Source organism: Urocampus carinirostris, chromosome 8 (assembly GCF_059441175.1).
Source record: "Urocampus carinirostris isolate Australia breed hairy pipefish chromosome 8, RoL_Ucar_1.0, whole genome shotgun sequence".
Lineage (NCBI taxonomy): Eukaryota > Metazoa > Chordata > Actinopteri > Syngnathiformes > Syngnathidae > Urocampus > Urocampus carinirostris.
The window spans coordinates 36,334,139-36,353,818 of NC_142356.1; the positions used below are offsets into that span (position 1 = coordinate 36,334,139).

The following is a 19,680-nucleotide window of genomic DNA, read 5'->3' on the forward strand; positions in this document are numbered from 1 at the left end:
AAGAGAACATGGTTTTTATTCTTGCACAATTGGAACTTGCCAACATGACATGCACGGTTTTGGATTCTCTTTGATTGACAGTTCTATTCTTGGGGACCGACAAAGTGAGTGCCTTTCGTTAATAATCAAAGACATTCCATTGTTTTTCAAGTTTGCCATTTTCTTATGTCAGGAAATCTGTTCACTTTTAAAATATTCCTCACAACTCCTCCACCGACAGGATAGGGTTGTAAAGAGAGTAAGTAACAATGGTGACTTTCACTAAGTATAAAATGTCTTATCATAGACGGTGGGGATCAAGCAATTTTTTTCTGTAGATACTTTCCTCAATATTCACAGGCCTGTCCGTGAAATTCATAGTGTTTCTCCAGTGTGACAGATTAAATATTGATGAGTAAAACGAAAAGAAAGAATTTGATTTGATATTTGAGTTTTTGTATTCAATCAAGCATCATGGCTGAGTACTTTTAATACTAGTCACCATGTATAGGATGGATGTGATGTGGCCTCATTGACAGGTGTCACCAACACCATTGGTTACCATTAGGTTGCCACGCAGGAACCCCTATAGATGCCAAACTGTATTTCGATTTGATTGTTTATTTTATTTTCATTGATTGATGCAGAAAGGTTATAACCTATTTTGGCAGTCAGCTTTCTGAGGTGGGAGAGAACCTCTATGAGTTATAGCACCTGTCAATTTGATCTTGTTTGCAATAGTTGCAGCCAGTAGGTAACACAGTGTCTGTTGGTTAGCTAAATTGGAGGAAAAGAACAATTCAGGGAACTATTTAAAGTTTAAATTATCGCAAAATATGCCTTTAAATGTAGTTCCCCCTAGGTCGGATATTGTATTCTGCAAGCCCTGTTGTTTGAATCATGTTTCTCGCTGAGTAAACTAATAGATTGGTGTGTATTTATCAATAGCATGACAGCTTTAACCTACAAGTACTATCTTGTCACATTGATTTGAGTTTGGCTCAATCCTGACTCCAATTACAGTCCATGGAGAAAGTTAGAGTCCGGGTTACATACTTCTGTGGGAGAAATGAACATTGGGAGGTGCCTAAGACTATTATTCACAAAGGTTGTGTGTGAAGATTGTTTGCGATTATAAAGAAAAGTACACGTTTATGATTCAAGAATGCAATAATTGGTAAACTAGTCTTGGTATGCATTCTAATGGTAAACCAGGGACCGAGAACATTAGGCTCGCGATCTAGGTCTCTTTTCATGACTACATCTGGCTCTGAGATAAAATATATTCTTAAACAAATTTATGCCAGGGGTGCAACACCGCGTTTCTACCACAAGCAGCTGAAGCGCTGTAGCGCTTTTCTACTATTAAAGCTGGTAAGAAGAATTGCCATTAGGATTTTTCTGTGTCTCCTTGACGATTAGGTGGATCAGAATACCAATGAGTGTATGACATCTACCTTCTACCATTTCCCGGGTGATTATTCAAACATAGAGTTTGCACAAGTTATAAAAAATGACAACTGATCGACGATGCACGTTACGATTGTCGATTTTAAAAATGTCAAAGATTTTAATCTATTAAACGGAATGGAGAGCAAATGATGACAGCTCGATTCCCAAGATCAAAGCTGAGACTACATCACATAGATGAAAGTAAATACATCTGTAGCTTTCTCAATTGCAGTATTCTGTGACTTTTCTACGAAAGACCTCTGCTATCACCTTGTTCTTACAACCATTATTCATAACACAAATTACGGTCAAAATGGACCACAACAATCTTAGCACATGGAAGGGTGGAGACAAATATTTAAGTGGGGTATTAGTTGATATGGGACAAAGGCTTTAGTTTTATTATTTCGTATATTCAAATCTTATATTTAATTCATCAGTTGCACACTGTGAAATAAAATGGACTGGAGAATAAGCTTTAATCTGGAGATCAAGCTTGGCAGCTTTGTTTTAATTGGTCTCCAAATATACGGTTTGACTCTCACGAGAAAGAAAAATTTAAATATTTTTAAATCAAAAAGGTTCCTGACCCCAGCCTCTACGCTCAATATACTTATAAATATGGTATTTATTTGTTATGTGACGTCTTTGTTTTAAGCAGGCATGTAGCAACTAGTTCAAATTTTGTGGTACTGGTAGATGAGAGATAAAATTTGACAATAATCAATCAATTTTCCAGACTGCTCATATGCAGTTTTATCAGACTCATCAGATACTGACAGTTCCCACACACGGGGACAATTGGAACTTGCCAACATGACATGCACGGTTTTGGATTCTCTTTGATTGACAGTTCTATTCAGTAAAATGTTATATGTAGCTTAGCGTTGTAGTTCATCCCATTACAATTTACTGCTGAGAAACGTTACGTTAATATTTTGCAAGGACTATAAAAGATGTCCGTAATTGATAGGCAATCATTAAACTTATATACGTTTCATATTATCCCGTTTAGGCGTAGCATGCGCCCGTCCACTTGGGCGCATCCGTAGGAGGTGATGAAACTTCACGGGACAATGCCATGCAAACTAATGTCAGCTGCTGTTAATAACGAGGGAAGAATGAATTCAATAGCAAAGCGAAGCCTCCAGAGAGCAGTGTCAGCGTCATTTTTAAACAGACTTTATCTGAAATATAGCAACAATTTCAAGCATTTATAAGCCCTTCACCCAAAAGTAAAGCACTTTTCCCGTACTTGAAAACACAAACAAAATTCATGTATTTCAATAACCCTTACGGACCCTGCACTCATTTCATGAAAAATTTATCAGAAATACAAGTAGCTCCATAAGGCTATAACACTTTCAGCAACAAGGGTGCTAGTACGAGAAGCTGCAGTAGCTTTGAAAAAAATCACTTACTTCTCAATTAGGTCTAGCGTCACACCCGGCACCAACTTAGCACTCTTCTGCATACAAAACCTATAAAACAAAGAGGGAGTCAATGTCAGCGATTATAAAAAGGTAGTAAAACAAACCTCAAAGTTTGTAAAACTGAGTAATAATTGTACTGTTTCCAGTCATCTGTAAACACAAAAAGTGATTTTTGATCATTAGGAAAAGAATGTTTAAGGAAAACTGCAGTACACTCACTGTATCTTAAAAGCTTTTTTGGTCATTTATTTGAACCACGAGGAAAAGACAGCAGCTGGTGCAATCAGTTTAGGTCCAACAACTTTACTAATTTAACAATCCGAATTGGACAAAAACAGAAAGTACATTCTACAGTGACTGTAATGCCAATGTTTAGGGCACATTTTTGCATCCAAGACTGTGTGTGTGTGTGTGTGTGTGTGTGTGTGCATGTTCAGCATGCATGTAAGTTTTTTAATGTGTGGACACAATGAGATATTTTGAGAGAGCCTCTTGAGAGATTCAAATACCGTAAATTCCGGACTATAAGCCGCTATTTGTTTTTCAGTGTCCCCTGATCCTTCTTATTTTCCCTTCGACTCCCTTCGCATTTACAATAATATCCACTACATCCCGAGGGATATACAGAGACCACCGGATCTCCCTGGAAGATTTGCTTGCCCGCCTGCCGACAATGACAACGACGGAGCAAAGGCTGAGCTAAGAAGGTGACCACACAGACCAGCGCTCCCAAGCATGTTCAACCAATGCCAGATCCATCGTCCACAAGGAGTGAATTGAGCTGCGGATTGCCAACAACAACGTCCAGAATTGGAGGATATATATATTTTTTTGCCATCACGGAGTCTTGGCTTTCCCGACGCCGCATTACATCACCGGCTCGAACGAGACGAAGACTCCGGTAAAAACAGGGGTTGGAGACTACGCGCTACAATAATAGCCGAACCATTGACACACACTGCTCACTCGATATGGAGTTTCTAGCAGTATCGTGCAGACCCTTCTATGTACCGGGAGAGTTAACTGTGGTCTTTGTGTTTCCTGTATACTTTCCACCGCTAAGTTTCACCGGATGCTAACGTTAGCATAGCGCTAAATCTCCTGCCAGCTGCTATCATTAAACAGCAGCTTGCACACCCCAACGGAGCTTTATCGTCGACGGCGAATTTAATCAGGCATGTTTATGGACTGTACTCCCAAATCCATTCAATTGTGGACTGAGCAATTCGGAAAAACACTGGACTATGTGTAATGTAAGATCAAACATTCGGTTGTATCCGGCAACTCTGTTTGACCCTCACACTCCCCCTGATCATTCATGTATTTGCAACTGTATATTTTTGTAATGTATTTATTTTAGAGATTTATTCTGTTATTTGTTCTACGGACGAATCAAAAACAAGGAGCGGGCTGATGGGAAATGTGGTAAAGCTGAGTTACCGGTAGATCTCTCTGTTGTCGCAGCGGACAATAGTGGATATATATTTTTCCCACCCTTAACTTTGGAAACATTTTGTTTCCTTGGATTACTTTGAGCGGGACTCCGACTGTACAAGTCTGCATCATACCTTAATTACGGGTATCATTTTCTATTTGTTTAATCAACTTTGTGTACTACCAATGAAGTTATTGCTATTAAGATTTTCGAGAAGGGTTGTTCAAACCTCACATTGTGCTTGCTGTTAAAAAAGTCATATTGAAATATAATATTGTGAATGTGCTTAATTGCTGTTGAGATTGTCATGATTGTTTTTTCTGTTATTAGTGTCAATAAATTTGTTCAAACCAAAAAAAAAACATGAGAGACCTGTGCAGGAGGAGACAATAGTAAGCGAATACCTCATATTGTTAGAATATGATATAATTAAATTGTGAATGTGTTTAATTGCTGTTAAAAATGTTGACAAAAATTGTTCAAACCTCATATATTGTTAGAAAATGATATAATGAAATTGTGAATATGTTTAATTGCTGTTAAAAGTGTCGAGAAAAATTGTTCAAACCTCACATTGTTTATTTGCTGTTAAAAGTGTCAATAAAATTGTTCAAACTAAAAAACTAACTTACAGCCTGGCCCAGGTTAAACTTGTGACAGTGTCGCAAGCTTTAGTGTATCGCCCGCGGCTTGTACATGGGTGCGGCTTGTGTAAGTACAAAAGGGTCAAATCTCTCAAAAAGTGGTGGGTGCGGCTTATTATCAAGTGCGCTCTATAGTCTGGAATTTACGGTAGTCTATTGATATTACTTAGCTAGTAGCAAGCAGATAAAACATGTTTGACACACTTGGCTAAAAGGCAAACACTTTGAAAGTGAAGAGTGTGGTGCATTTCAACTGCAGTGACAATTTCTTTCCCCCCAAAAGGCCCTTCAACGTTCGTTGTGCGTTTGAATGACCATTTAAATATAATATTTTGCTATTGCATTGCATGTGTGCTGTGTTTTTGTGAGTAAATAACCAATGATATTGCAGACAACGGATTGACGCTCTGCCTACCAGTCTTTCTTGAGGGCGCTTTCTCAAAACTTAATTGTGTGGTTATATGGGGGAAAAATGACTAGCAATCAAAGACACTTTGAGCAGCGAGGTGGGTTGAGATTTTGGTTGATTGGTTGGTTCCCTTAATCACTAAGGTTGTAGTGGGACCATTTCCTTTGGTGTTCAGTGGGAAAGTACAGCCTGGGGGTGCCAATCCCTCTCCAGGCCAACAAATGTCTGTGTATTGAGTGTTAGGCAAATGTGGACGGAAACACTCCAGACCAAAACTAAAATGATGATTGCTTTGTGAGAGTAAAGTGCAGTGAAGGGCGTTTATCTATCTAGTAGGTTTGTTTATTGGAGTTAGTGGAGTGAGTGACTAAAAGCGAATTATAAGGCACACTCCCCAAAATAGTATTTGGTGATATAATTTTTCATATATAAAGCACACCAGACTATAATGCACATGGAATTAAAACTACAGTCAGGGCTAGGGTTGCAGAAAAGATGAAAAAAGAATCTCTCACTGATAACAATTGCATAACATTAGATGCAATGGTAGCCAGATCCTATCCACTAGACGGGTTATGTCCAAAGTCCGACATAGGGCCCAATTACGGCCAGTGATCAAACTTTTATCTGCCCAAAGCCTCTGTTATAAAAGAAATAATATGTGGCCTGATAGTAATGTCGACAACAGTATAAGACAAATTTGTACCCAAAAAAATAAGAAAAAAATATCACCATTTCACTAGATTATAGTAGTAGCCCTTTTGCCACCTTGCCCTTTGCTTTCTGTGAGTTTTAGCCCAAACCATTTCCAACATGGTGACTGTAGATACAAAAAAAAGTTGACTGAGAGGGCCGCTGCTTCCAGGACAAGTGTAAATTGGAGTATTTTTCCTCCGAAATCCGAAACACACGCCTTTGCCAAGAGACGATGGCTGTTTTCAAACAATATAATATAAAGAAACACTGCACAGCATCTCTTTTTCATGAGACCCAGAGGAATGTTCAAAAAATGTCAGCCATCACACATTTTCAGCTTACCAAATTTGACCCGATTTCTGAAGTTTAGACATCCCTGCACTAGACCATTAGGGATACAGATGACATATGAAAAGGAATCGAGTTTCTCATCATCACACTATTTTTAGTCACGCTCTCCCCGCCACAATCTGGGTTCCATTACCGTTGCATCCAAAGTCCATATCTCTAAAGGCCTGGTGGTTAGAGGATTCGGCACCCACCATTGCTATCTGGTTCAATCCCGGTTGTCACTATTATTATGCAATCGGGACCAGCGATATAGACTGATACATAATAAAATATAAATGATTATAATAAAGATGGCAATACAGTTCTGGCCAGTTTGGGGTTTTTGGGTGTGTCTTATAGTCCGAAAACTGTGGTAGTGCTATAAAATAAGCACCACCAACACGTAGCCCAACAGTGTCTCCTAGTCGGAGAAGGTTATCTGGTGAGTTTTTGTCTTTGTTTGGTTGCCAGGGAAGTAGGGTCCCCTCATATTGTCATGCTGCGCTTGAGCAAAGACCAAAAGTCTTATTTTGAATAAGCTATTTTGTAAGTTACTATCGTCCACTACATGGCATATAAGTTACCAGTTTATTAGCATGCTACGAAATGAATATTTTCTCAGCATTTTTGTTTGCCAAAAAAAATACTTGAACCTAAAGTAGTCAGTATGGCACACTGAAGTGAGGTAATTTGTGTGCTCCGCTTTATCCCATCATTCCATGCTCGTTCTACCCCACCCACTCCTAAAAAAATGACACTCTAATGCTGAGAGTCAAGGAGGAAGGCAATGGCTTCCCTCTTTTAAAGTCGTTCAGATAACCAGTGAACTGAACCTCTGACCTCCCAGTCGCAGTGCAATCACTACCACAAGGCCACTGACCTGGCAAATATCAAATTACTCTATAAAAATTAATTGTAAACAATGGCGCGAATTTATCAGGGTTCGTACTCTTTTTTCGTGGCCAAATTTAAGTACTTTTTAAGGACTTTCAATCTGGTGTGAATCTTGAATTCTGCAGATCCAATTACAATTGTGATTCACATTTTAATCTTGCCTGTGCATTTATAAAGACATATTATTTTTAGATGTTGAGTAAGTCGCGAGTATATTTGTGGATCTGAATACGTGTTTAAATATTTTTGAGACAAACCTCTTCCCATCCAGGTGTTGGGTAAAATGACGGTAATATGTAGCTTACATTTCTAGCTGAAGTAGGTTATTCCCAAGAAAGTTTACCACTGGAAAAGGTTACATTCTTTTTTTTTGCATGGCCCATCTTAAATGTCCATAACTGATATGTAACCCTTAAACTACTGCACATTTTACAGTATAGTGCCCTGTTTAGGTGTTGCATGCACCTGTCCTCTCTGGCATGAACCGTAGGGGGCAATTACACTTTATAGGACAATGCCATACAAACTACTGGCAGCTTCCGCTAATTACATAGGAAGAAACTCAAAGACAAATAGAGCAGTGTCGGAGTCATTTTTAAGTAGATTTCTTGTCAAACATTAATAATTTCAAGCATTTACAACACAACAAAACATTAAAATTCAAGAATTTTTAAGATTTAAAGCGCCTGTAGAAATCCTCATTTATATTTACAGGGTTTTCTAATAACTTGCATCAAAATACCTGAGGAAATATTTTCAGCTGAACGCTAATGTATAATTTATAAAGCTGTGTTGTTCAGCCCACTTGCTACCGTACAAAATGAGTTTGACAGCTCTGATGCTGCTTTACATCATCATAGTTTTAATGTGATGTTGAAATACACCATCCAACCTTGAGAGAAAGTATGCAGTGCTTTTGCATTTCCCTCGCATAGGCCATACATGTTATATGAGAGTGAAATATTTGTCAATAATTTATCTAATTTAAATCCACACATGCATCAGCTCTAATGTATAGAATTCATTTTTCTGCTTCTTGAAATAGATTTTTTTTGGTATGTGTAAATATGCTTTTCTTTCATTAGAAAAGAAACCCTTTTGCCAGTGTTGTCTAAGAATCTGAATTGACAAAGTGGATGATACAACACAATGGATATTAAACAACTTCTTTCGTAAGTCTTAATGTCTTAAACTGCTCTTCATTTTGCATTCTGATTATTCCATAAAAGTATTAGAAAATATATATCTATTGGCATTGTCTGACACTCACGACAAAAAGTTACCAGACACCAGGGCAGACAACAATGAAAAGTTGCCTGCCCCACTTTTCACACCTTGAAACACAATAAACGACTAATGGCAAAAAAAAAAAAAAAAAATTATAGTAGTAGTAGTGCAGCACGGCGGCGCAGTGGTTAGCGCTTGTGCGGCACAGTTCATGTCATGGGAACCTGTCGTGGGTTCAAATCCAGCTCCAGACATCCTGTGCGGAGTTTGTATGTTCTCCCCGTGCTTGCGTGGGTTTCCTCCGGGCACTCCGGTTTCCTCCCACGTTCCAAAAACATGCATTTCAGGTGAATTGGCCGGTCCAAATTGTCCCTAGGTGTGAATGAGCGAATGAGTTGTCTGTCCCTGTGTGCCCTGCGATTGGCTGGCAACCAGTTCAGGGTGTCCCCTGCCCACTGCCCGGAGATGGCTGGGATGGGCTCCAGCCCACCCGCGACCCTAATGAGGATAAGCGGTACGGATGATGAGATGAGATGAGATGAGAGTAGTAGTAGTATTAAGGATTGATAATCAGAATATAACACAGAACAACACTTTAAAATTAAGTTTATTAAATATCTACTTATAACATTCATTGCATGGACATGACATCACTGTTTTCCGTCTGCCATCAGTATGTACCTGTCGTCTGCAGCAATCCGCGTGAACTCCTCCTTCCACGATGCTTTTAATGTACTTTTACTTTTAGTAGCGTCATACATTTTGTTAGCTTCTTTTGAATCTTTCTTCTGGGGCAGAGGTTTTGGCTTGATTCCTAAGCACTTCTCAATTTTTCTTGTGTTCTCCGTGCATCTACTCTGGAAAATGATATGCAAATGCACGACCTTATAACGCTCGGGAATGTCCGGAAGCACGAAGTTATTGGATGCAGGCTTCTGATTGGCTGCCGAGTATGCAAATTGCCAAACGAACCGAAAATGTTTTTTCCCTTAAAAGTTGTCGGCGACCCGGGCAGAGACGTTGTATAAGTTGTACGCCCGATGTAAAAGATGCACGCCACAAGCAGACGTTATTTCAGATACTGCTATTGGTAAAGGATCTCTGTTCCCCTCAGCGATGTAAAGCAAGCACGCACACAATCTGCCTGTTTCTCCCCTCTCCCTCTCTGTATCACCCTCATCCATCCCTTGCTGCCTCTCATTAAAGTTTCAAAACCCAGGTATGCAAACACATCAGTGCAGCCTTTCACCCACTCAAAAACTCCACCAAATGTTGTACAGTATATAAGCCTCAGACTTATTTTCTAAGGATGTGTATAATTGAGAAGAAAAATCTGAGCAAAATCCGTATAGGGAGAAGAAAAAAATGAGTCAAGAGTACTGTATGGTTAAAACTATTGACAACTACATATGGAATGTTGGTTAAAGGTGTGTGATTAACAATCAATATTAATTACAATATTTTTAAAATCACACCCAATGATGACATATGAAATCATAACATAATTCTTCTTTTTGCGCTGTTGCTTGTATGAGCAGTTATCCTTGCAGTATTACCAACCACATCTTTATTTAGCTATCGATTAATAGACTCGTCATATCGCAACATGCATTGACATATATTTGGGAATTTACAATAATTCCCATAAGCTTTGAGGACCTGATACTCTACATCATTATCTTCCTAACACGTCACAAAGGTGGTGCCCAAAGTCACCAGGTGGCTCACCAAAAAAGCAGGGGGAACACCCTTAACCACTTTTGAAATTAGCCCAGCAGTGAAAGGTACCATATCGTCCGGACTGTAAGGTGCGCCGGATTATAAAGTGCAACCTCAAAAATGGTCTTTTGTCGTATATGTTTTATACATAAGGCGCACCAGACTCTAAGGCGCCTTAAATTAAGACTACAGTAAGCACTACTGTGTTTATTTGTGGATAACTGCTCTTTTTACACATAACGTATAAATTAGAGCAATGATTGATTGGTCGATAAGTGTCGCTGACCAAAATCACAAAACATTGGAGACACTTCTCCACTAGACCACTAGTGATACTGATTACATACAAATAGGCGATACATTTAATCTCATTATCACACAATTGCTTTACTCTTTGTGCAAAAAACACTGATTTGCATAGTGCATTTTGTTCTTTATTCTTATAGGTTATTCCAAGGGTCTCCAACCCTTTTCAAGGAGTTTGGTATGCATCTCTAAAATAACAACTTATGTTATTACTATATAATTACCAGGTTATTTAATGTAAGTAAGGTTAAATAAACTTAATGAACCCCCAAAACATTCATTTGACTAGAAAAGCACAATGACCCAGCACTGGTGAGCTATTTTCATAAGAAGTCCGTGGTCTGTTTTTAGGGGGCACCATGGTGTACAATTACTGTATGCATTTCCAATCGTGTCTACCGTATTCTGTGATATATAGGCGCAAGGAGTTGTAAAGCGTATTTTCAAAATTCTGGCCAGGTTGGGGTTTTCAGGTGTGCTCTATAATCTGGAAAATATGGTTATTTTTATTTGGAGGAAATGTAAAAAATGTATAACATTTATTTTTTAAAAAACGAATAGAATGATTGTTTTCTAACTGCCATTACAAATAATGAACATACATGATCAAATTATAATACCTGTGAATACATTGTTTTAGGCCCTGCGATTGGCTGGCAACCAGTTCAGGGTGTCCCCTGCCCACTGCCCGATGATTGCTCGGATGGGCTCCAGCACCCCCGCGACCCCTACCCCATAAGCGGTGCAGCTAATGAGATGAGATGAGACATTGTTTTGGATTAATTTCATCAGTTAGACTTGAAATCTACTGATACCCTTTTTTTAAGGACAATGACTACGCTTACATGTAGGGAATAGTCCAACTGGGATCAGAATTGGGTTTTTTGGACCAATCCGATATAATCGTTTGCATGCCTTTGGACAAACGCACAAACCCAAGTGTATGTTGTTTACGAGCAATCCGAAAAAAGAGATGAAGTACCAGTGGTATCATTACGCATATAGATGTCACACGCTTGTTTCCTCCTTGATACAAATTGTGCTCGATTGCTGTGTCATGTGCTTTATCAATTTGTACTCGTACATTGCTTGGCAGAAGCATGGACTTACACTATACAGTGCCGTGAGAAAGTGTTTGCCCGTTTCCTGATTTCGTTGTTTTTTCCATATCTATCACTCACAAAGGTTTCAGCTAGTCAAACCAAATGTAATATCACACAGAGACAAACCAGTGAAATACAAAATGCAGTTTTGAAATATATATCCATCTATGAAGGCACAAAAAAAAAAAAATCAAAACATTTTTGGTGAAAAAAGTAATTCCCACCTTTGACAGCGAAATAAAACATCTACAATAATTGGTCATGAGTCTTACACAGCACTGTGGAAGAATTTTGGCCCACTTTTTGCAAAATTTTCGCAAACCTGCAATATTGGCGTTTTCTAGCATGAACTGCCCATTAGGGATGCAAAAAACGATTATTAAGATAATAGTCTTTTTTTTTTTGTTGTTTTTTTTTTTTTGTTTTTTTCCAAATCAAACGTTTGCTTTATTCCGATTTCGAAATATTCGTTCGGTTTGGAAATGTCGGAATTTCAGTTCATTTGGCAATTTGCAAACTCGCCAGACGATCAGAAGCCCGCTAATAGGGGAATACAGTATTTATACGTATGGTTTTGGTGGTGTTTTTTTTTTATGTGAAAACTGTATATTCTGCAATCACTGCTTTAAATTGCACAATTCTTAAATTCAATACAATTAAGAAGTGATTTTTTTTTATTTGTATCGCAGCTTGTAATAAGGGTAAGATAGTGGGTCCTGAAATCAGACCAGTTGAGAACCACTAATCGTAGTGCATCAAATTAGTGTCACGGAGTGCCCTCTGCCAGACCAAAGTGCAAGGTGCACAGCATATTTTGCTTATTTGCTTTGAATTAACGGATTGGGTGCTGTATAAATCGTGCCACACGACAAAATAATGATTAATTTTGTTGCCAAAGCTTTTAATGATTGATCTTATAGATTTGTCGTTGCAGCCCTACTGCCCATGAAAGGTCACTCCACTTATCTCAATCGGATTTAAATGTGAACTTTGACTTTGCCACTCCAAAACCATAATTTTGTTTGTTTTTTACCCATTTAGAGGTGGCCTTGATGTAATGTATTGGATCATTTTCCTGCTGCATAAACCAGTAACACTGGAGTTTAAAGGCACTAACGGATGGCCGAACATACTCCTTCAGGATCTTCTGGTAAACACTAGAATTTATTATTCTGTCAACCACAGCACAGTCCTGAGTTAGCAAAATCCTTGGTTGCCTCTGTATGATATAAAAATTGTTTTAATGATCTGAATCCTCTGTGAGTGATAAATATGCAAAAAACACAGAAACATAGAAAGGGGGCAAATACTTTTTTACAGCACAGTTGACTTTTTTTCACCAAGCTGCTTGGCAATTGCTCCGCAGCCCTTTCCAGACTTGTGGAGGTGTACAATGTTGTCTCTGGTGTCTTTGGACAGCTCTTTGGTCATCGCCATGTTACAAGTTAAAGTCTTACTGATTATATGGGGTGGACAGGTGTCTTTATGCATCAAACGATTAAATCATTCAATACGCTCACATGAGACAGACTAATAACATTTTTTTTTTAAATGAACTGCATTTCTTTTTGATGATTGTCTTCTGAAGTAGAAGCAATTTTGACTGAAGACGAAATATGTCAGAAAACATTGTAAATTTTGTGTAAAAGCTAAAAATCAACGACTGCATTCTTAAGCCAAATCACAAGCCACGAAGCTGACAGTAGCTAAAACAAAATCATTTTAAAAGCCACAATATTCACTTATGGTTGATGAGAGCTTCAAAGGTCAGTTGACTCAATACAATTCAAATGTTTGCTTGTTGCCAAACCATGTTGGGAATGGATATCACTATTAATAGCATAACATTGATGGTTCATTATGCTGAAGGACATAGAGTAGCTATATATGGATTTAGCGCAAAGGAAGACTGAGTAAACTCCTCCCCATTCATGGCAGGAAAGAAAGATAATTGCACCAGTGGGGCACTTCCTGACGATGACCTGCCTCTCGCACTTAGTGCATGTTGGTCTAATTTTCCGTCAAAAACTTAAAATTGATTGTTTGATAACTGTATTCGGAATGAAGAGATAAGTTTGGAATTATTCACAGCATCAGCAAGACTTTAAACAATTATAAATGAGAGCATTTGAAGTGACACATCTAAAATCTAAAACACCCAGGCAACCTTTACAAATATTTTATAATAATTGAAACACATAGTATACAGTATTTTGAAAATACACAGTTCATATGTGTCTATTTTGTAACCCTTTAATAGCCAGAATACTGTGTCTATTTAGTTGAATATTGGAGCAATGACAAGTTGCATAAAATATGAATGACAGTAAGATGAAATGATCTTGCAACCCAAGGAAAAGAGGCATGAAAATAGGACAGTTTATTCTGCTTTCTCAAGCTTCCAAGGCCAATAATGTTAAAATAAATCCAGCTTTCAGCAGTCTCAAACCAGCCTTCAATGACCATATAGAGCTTATTTTCAGTGCACGAAGAGATGCTTGCACACGCAAAGTAGAAAGAACCATAACTTCTATTTGCGGTGTTTCCAATTTAGCAACATTTTAGCCTATGTTTAGCAACCTTTCCAACCCCTCCCGCAACTACATAACATAAATAAAAAAGAACCACAGCAGTGTCTTTGCTTTCTGCTCAGTAGTGGGAAGAAAACCAACATTTGAGCTGAAAATACTTGTTTTCCATTACATATTAAATGTAATCACAGTATCATGATAAAACAACACAGTTCACTCTCTATAGTATACTGTATTTGAAAGTCCTGATTGAGTGGAAATATGAGTCGAGGGTTGATGGGATTGGTACATCAATCAAATTCTATTTAGGATTTGTACTACTGCTGGGCAATTTGGGCAAAAAATACAATCTCAAAATTATCTGTCAGTGTGGGCGATTGCGATTTTATTCAATTCTAATTGTCAATTTTGGCCAATCCATGGCCAACTCGTGAGGCTACTTACGATGTTCTGCTGTTGTGGTCATGTGGGCTCTGCATGAGCTGCTAGAGAGAAAAGCAAGAGCAGACTCTGGAATGCACTGATAAAGTATATGGACGCCAATGTTGGACATTATATTTGAGGTCTTGCCTTAAGTTTGATGCTGCTTTTAGGGGTGATATTGGAAAAACATTATATACCAGGGTCATATCAAGACACCCCTAGTACTACCACTACTGCTACTAATAATTTCGATTAGTCTTTGTTGCCTAGTTATACAGATACACACCAGGCCTAGAACATTGCCACTCATTTAAATGACAATATCAGGTTTTATATAATAAGTCAGTCAAACCGTCAGTCAGTCAGTGAACAAAGTATGACAATATGTTATAGTTAATCATGGCAGGCTGCAGTTTTATGTGCACTACAATAATTTGTAAATAATGCATTATCTCTATCTTTGCACCAGGCGATCATATCTTGAAAAGTTAGCGTATTTGTGTATAAGACGCACTTTTCTGTACCCAAAAACAAAAACAAAAAAGTTTGGGTGCTTATTACACACAAAGTTTTACTGTAGTACATATCATATTTTGATCAGTCAATAATAATAGTAATATCGCCGTCCACATTAGCACAACACTTGATGCTACGGGATTCGAACCCAGATTGCTACGGTGAGAATGCTGGTTCTTATCAACTAGGGTTATAGATGACATAGGAAAAGGCGTTTGCCTCATCTCCTCATCACACTTTTTTCAAATACGGTGCCACATTGTCGAATGCGCATGTCTATGAACAAAATAACAACATGAAATTTACAATGTATTAATTTAATGTCTTTCAAAGTCAGATTCAGTGTCAATTAAAAAAAATGTAATTATAGCCCCACCTTTTTGAGGACACCTCAAACAACACACCACACCTTTAAATAGCAGGTTCATTCAATGGGCCTGTTCTTAAATCTGGAATAAGGTTAACAGCTAAGAACCAAGCATGAGGCCCAATATCAGAACAGGATTTTATAGATTTATAAAGCAAAATCTTACCACCGCAATGCAATCTTTATCGGTGTAGTGAGGCAAGAGGTGAAAAGGTCAGCAGGGAGGTCAGGGTTCATTGGCAGTAACTCGCTGGCCTCGCATGCAGCCAGTTGGATGCAGTTTTTCATGGAAGGTGGCAGCGGCATCTGGGCGAGTGGATGGCTGGGATTGATGGCGGCCACCTGCAAAGAAACAAAAGGATGATTTTTCCATTGTTCTTTTTCATTGAACACATCACATGTAACTTGCATCATGTGTGAATTCATTTGGAGCTTTTCATCTGGGCCAACAGAATGTCAGCCTGGATTATCACACTGACTACGTTTGAAAAACGTAGTCAGTGAAGCCAGGGGGGACATTATTTGCATCTATTCCAGGGGTCTCTAACGTGGTGCCCTTGGACACAAGGGTGCTCCCTAGGTAAAGCCTGGGGTGCCTGCGGAACTGTTTTTTTGTGGTCTACTGAGTCCATTTAACCATAATTCGAATAATTAATCCAGTAATAACATATTAATAACCACTGGTGGGCCATCAGGGTCAGCGAGGCCTTCTCTGCAGGCCTAAAAATATCTGATGTGATGTAATTACATTTTGTGAGTGAATTATTTTTAAATAATTAAAAATTGTCTGTCAGCTTCCTTTCAAAGCTTTCCCACTGGTTGCGCTGCTTCCGGATGAGTGATTTCATATTTAAGTATTTAACCAATGACATTTTAGGCATTAATTGTTGACAGGCTCAGATATCTGTCCGGTGGCCCTCCGAATTTTTTGCCAAGGCTTTCTGTAGCATAAAATAGGTGTTGATAACACAGTTGGTTTAGCCAATTAGATTTCGAGTTTGCAAAGTGATTAATATGGGGGCCAACTCCTGTTGTTTACTTCCAAGATAGAGCCAGAAAAAAAGAAAAGGGTTAAATCTAGAAGAAAAGAGAGAGAGAGAGAGACTGAAAGAGACTGAAAGACACAGAATGAAAGGGAAACAGACAGAAAAAAAGAAATAAAAGAAAGAAACAGTAATGTTTTAGATCAGGGGCTTGTATAATAGTAGTCTGTACAGCCCTTTGAGATTTATTTTCGTAAATAAATATGACTTGAAATAAAATCCATCAATAAAGGCCTAAGTGTGAAATGCATGTCCAGTCACTGGTAACAACATAATAATAACAAGATAAGTTGGTATTGCAGATATACTTTTTAAACTGGATGCTCTTTGTGGTAATTAGTAACAAAAAGTAGCTCTCAGCTTGAAAAAGGTTGGGGACCCTTGATCCATTGTGTCACACCACTTCAAAATCTAGGCACAATAATGCAACTAACGATGTCCATGTACAGTACAGTGCATGTAGTTTCACGATTGTCATTTGCGTTGGTCAAAAAAAATCCATAAAATCCATTACATGATGCTGTGTACATATAAAAACAAAGCCTGGCGGGTTGTGTTACAAATTGCAAAATAATATTTCCACAGCTTATTAGGGATTCTGTAATATTCATTGCCAATTTGGCATTATTGCGGTTCACTACAAAACTGAAATTCTCTACTTTGTCAGATGGGGTACTTATATTGATGTAGGTTCTGGAGTTGGCATATTAATAATAAACAGCATCCCCAAATGACTTATGGTCATTGCATATGTTTTCCCAATGCCTGGAAAACGTCTGATGTGAAAACTACAAGATCATACTGATCACACCGATTTAAAATGCATCTCTCAAAAGGAACTTAACTGCATTATGTGAGGTATGTTTGGCAGCTGTTTTCTGGAAGCCGAAGACCTCATTTTACAATGCATGAAAAAATGTAAAGCCCTACGGACTTTAAAAGCTATATTGAAAATTGTCGGCCAACTGAACTGATTTAATGCAAGTTAGAATAACTTTTGTGGTACAAATAAAGGAAAAAATAATTTCTTTAGATAAATGAAACACTTCAAAAAGACACACTTGAGTCAGCAGCATTTTGTTGACACATTTATCCATATGCATTTGTAGGTACGTATGTATTTGTTTTTTGGCTATCTTGCTTACTAGTTTGTCACCCTTGCATTGGCCGATGGACATCACAAAAAATCTAAAGGCACACAAACCAAAGAAAGTTGAAAATAAGTTACATATATTATTTTAGATCGCAATTAAAGCTGCATTGTGTGTGAGGTAAATCACCACAGCTAGCTAAAACTACATAACATACCGGACATTTTCATTTCAAACAATCCACTAAACAAATCTTGATGAACAATTTAATGTGTATTTTTGTATTGGGGAAAAAATCCATCGAAAAACAAATGTTAAAAACATGTAACATGCCAACTGTAGGATGTCAATGTGTAGCAAAAAACTTCAAACAAAGACATAAAAGTGTAATTTCTTGTGACACAATCATGAAGTGGAACACACTTTACTGGATATTTTAAACTTACTTTAACAAATAAAAATAAAAAATTAGGTGTGCAAAATTATTCAGCCCCATTGAGTTAATACTTTGTAGCGCCACCTTTTGCTGCGATTACAGCTGCAAGTCGCTTAGGGTACGTCCATCAATTTTGCACATCGAGAAACTGATATTTTTGCCCATTCCTCCTTGCAAAACAGCTCAAGCTCCGTGAGGTTGGATGGAAAGCGTTTGTGAACAGCAGTTTTCAGTTCTTTTCACAGATTCTCAATTGGATTGAGGTCTGGACTTTGACTTGCCCATTCTAACACCTTGATATGTTTTTTGGGTGAACCATTCCATTGTAGCTTTTGCTTTATGTTTTGGAATCTTGTCTTTTTGGAAGACAAATCTCTGTCCCAGTATCAGGTCTTTTGCGGACTCCATCAGGTTTTCCTCCAGAATGGTCCTATATTTGGTTCCATCCATCTTCCCATCAATTTAAACCATCTTCCCTGTCCCTGCTGAAGAAAAGCAGGCCCAAACCATGATACTGCCGCCACCATGTTTGACTGTGGGGATAGTGTGTCGAGGGTGATGAGCTGTGCTGCTTTTACACCAAATATAACGTCTTGCATTGTTGCCAAAAAGTTCGATTTTGGTCTCATCTGACCAGAGCACCTTCTTCCACATGTTTGGTGTGTCTTCCAGGTGGCTTGTGGCAAAAATGTAAACAACATTTTTTATGAATATCTTTAAGAAATGGATTCCTTCTTGCCACTCTTCCATAAAGGCCAGATTTGTGCAGTATATGACTGATTGTTGTCCTATGGACAATATCTCCCACCTCAGCCATAGACCTCTGCAGTTCATCTAGAGTGATCATGGACCTCTTGGCTGCATCTCTGATCAGTTGTCTTCTTGTATGAGCTGAAAGTTTAGGGGGACAGCCCCATCTTGGTAGATTTGCAGTGGTATGATACTCCTTCCATTTCAATATTATTACTTGCACAGTGCTCTTGGGATGTTTAAAGCTTAGGAAATCGTTTTGTATCCAAAACCAGCTTTAAACTTCTCCACAACAGTATCTTGGGCCTGCCTGGTGTGTTCCTCGTTCTTTATGATGCTTTTTGCACTTTAAACAGACCTCTGAGACTATCACAGTGCAGGTGCATTCATACAGAGACTTGATTACACACAGTTTGTATGTTCTCCCCGTGGTTGCGTGGGTTTCCTCCGGGCACTCCGGTTTCCTCCCACATTACAAAAACATGCCTTTCAGGTGAATTGGCCGGTCCAAATTGTCCCTAGGTGTGAATGAGCGAGTGAGTTGTCTGTCCCCGTGTGCCCTGCGATTGGCTGTCAACCAGTTCAGGGTGTCCCCTGCCCACAGCCCGATGATTGCTGGGATGGGCTCCAGCACCCCCGCGACCCTACTGAGGATAAGCGGTGTAGCAGATGAGATGAGTTTAAAATATCCAATAAAGCATGTTCCGCTTCGTGATTGTGTCCCACTTATTGTTGGTGTTTTACAAGAAATTACAGTTTTATATCTCTATGTTTGAAGTGTGAAATGTGGCAAAAGGTCACAAAGTTCAAGGAGGCCCAAATAGTTTCGCAAGCCACTGTGTTTACACATCTTGACCCTTTTCATTCATTTATGGTGATTGGAGTCACATGTGACA

At 38.5% G+C, this 19,680-nt stretch overlaps 1 protein-coding gene across 4 annotated transcripts in view; it reads right to left on the bottom strand.

The window, feature by feature from the left end:
* The window catches only part of rptor (regulatory associated protein of MTOR, complex 1), a 215,479-nt gene that overhangs the window by 145,787 nt on the left and 50,012 nt on the right, over positions 1 to 19,680 (bottom strand). For all 4 annotated transcript variants that reach the window (XM_088342559.1, XM_088342558.1, XM_088342555.1 and 1 more), the window contains exons 7-8: positions 15,631 to 15,806; positions 2,853 to 2,912 (exon numbers count right to left, since the gene is read on the bottom strand). In XM_088342559.1, coding sequence (XP_088198685.1) covers positions 2,853 to 2,912; positions 15,631 to 15,806 — 236 coding nt within the window. The remainder of the gene's footprint in view (positions 1 to 2,852; positions 2,913 to 15,630; positions 15,807 to 19,680) is intronic.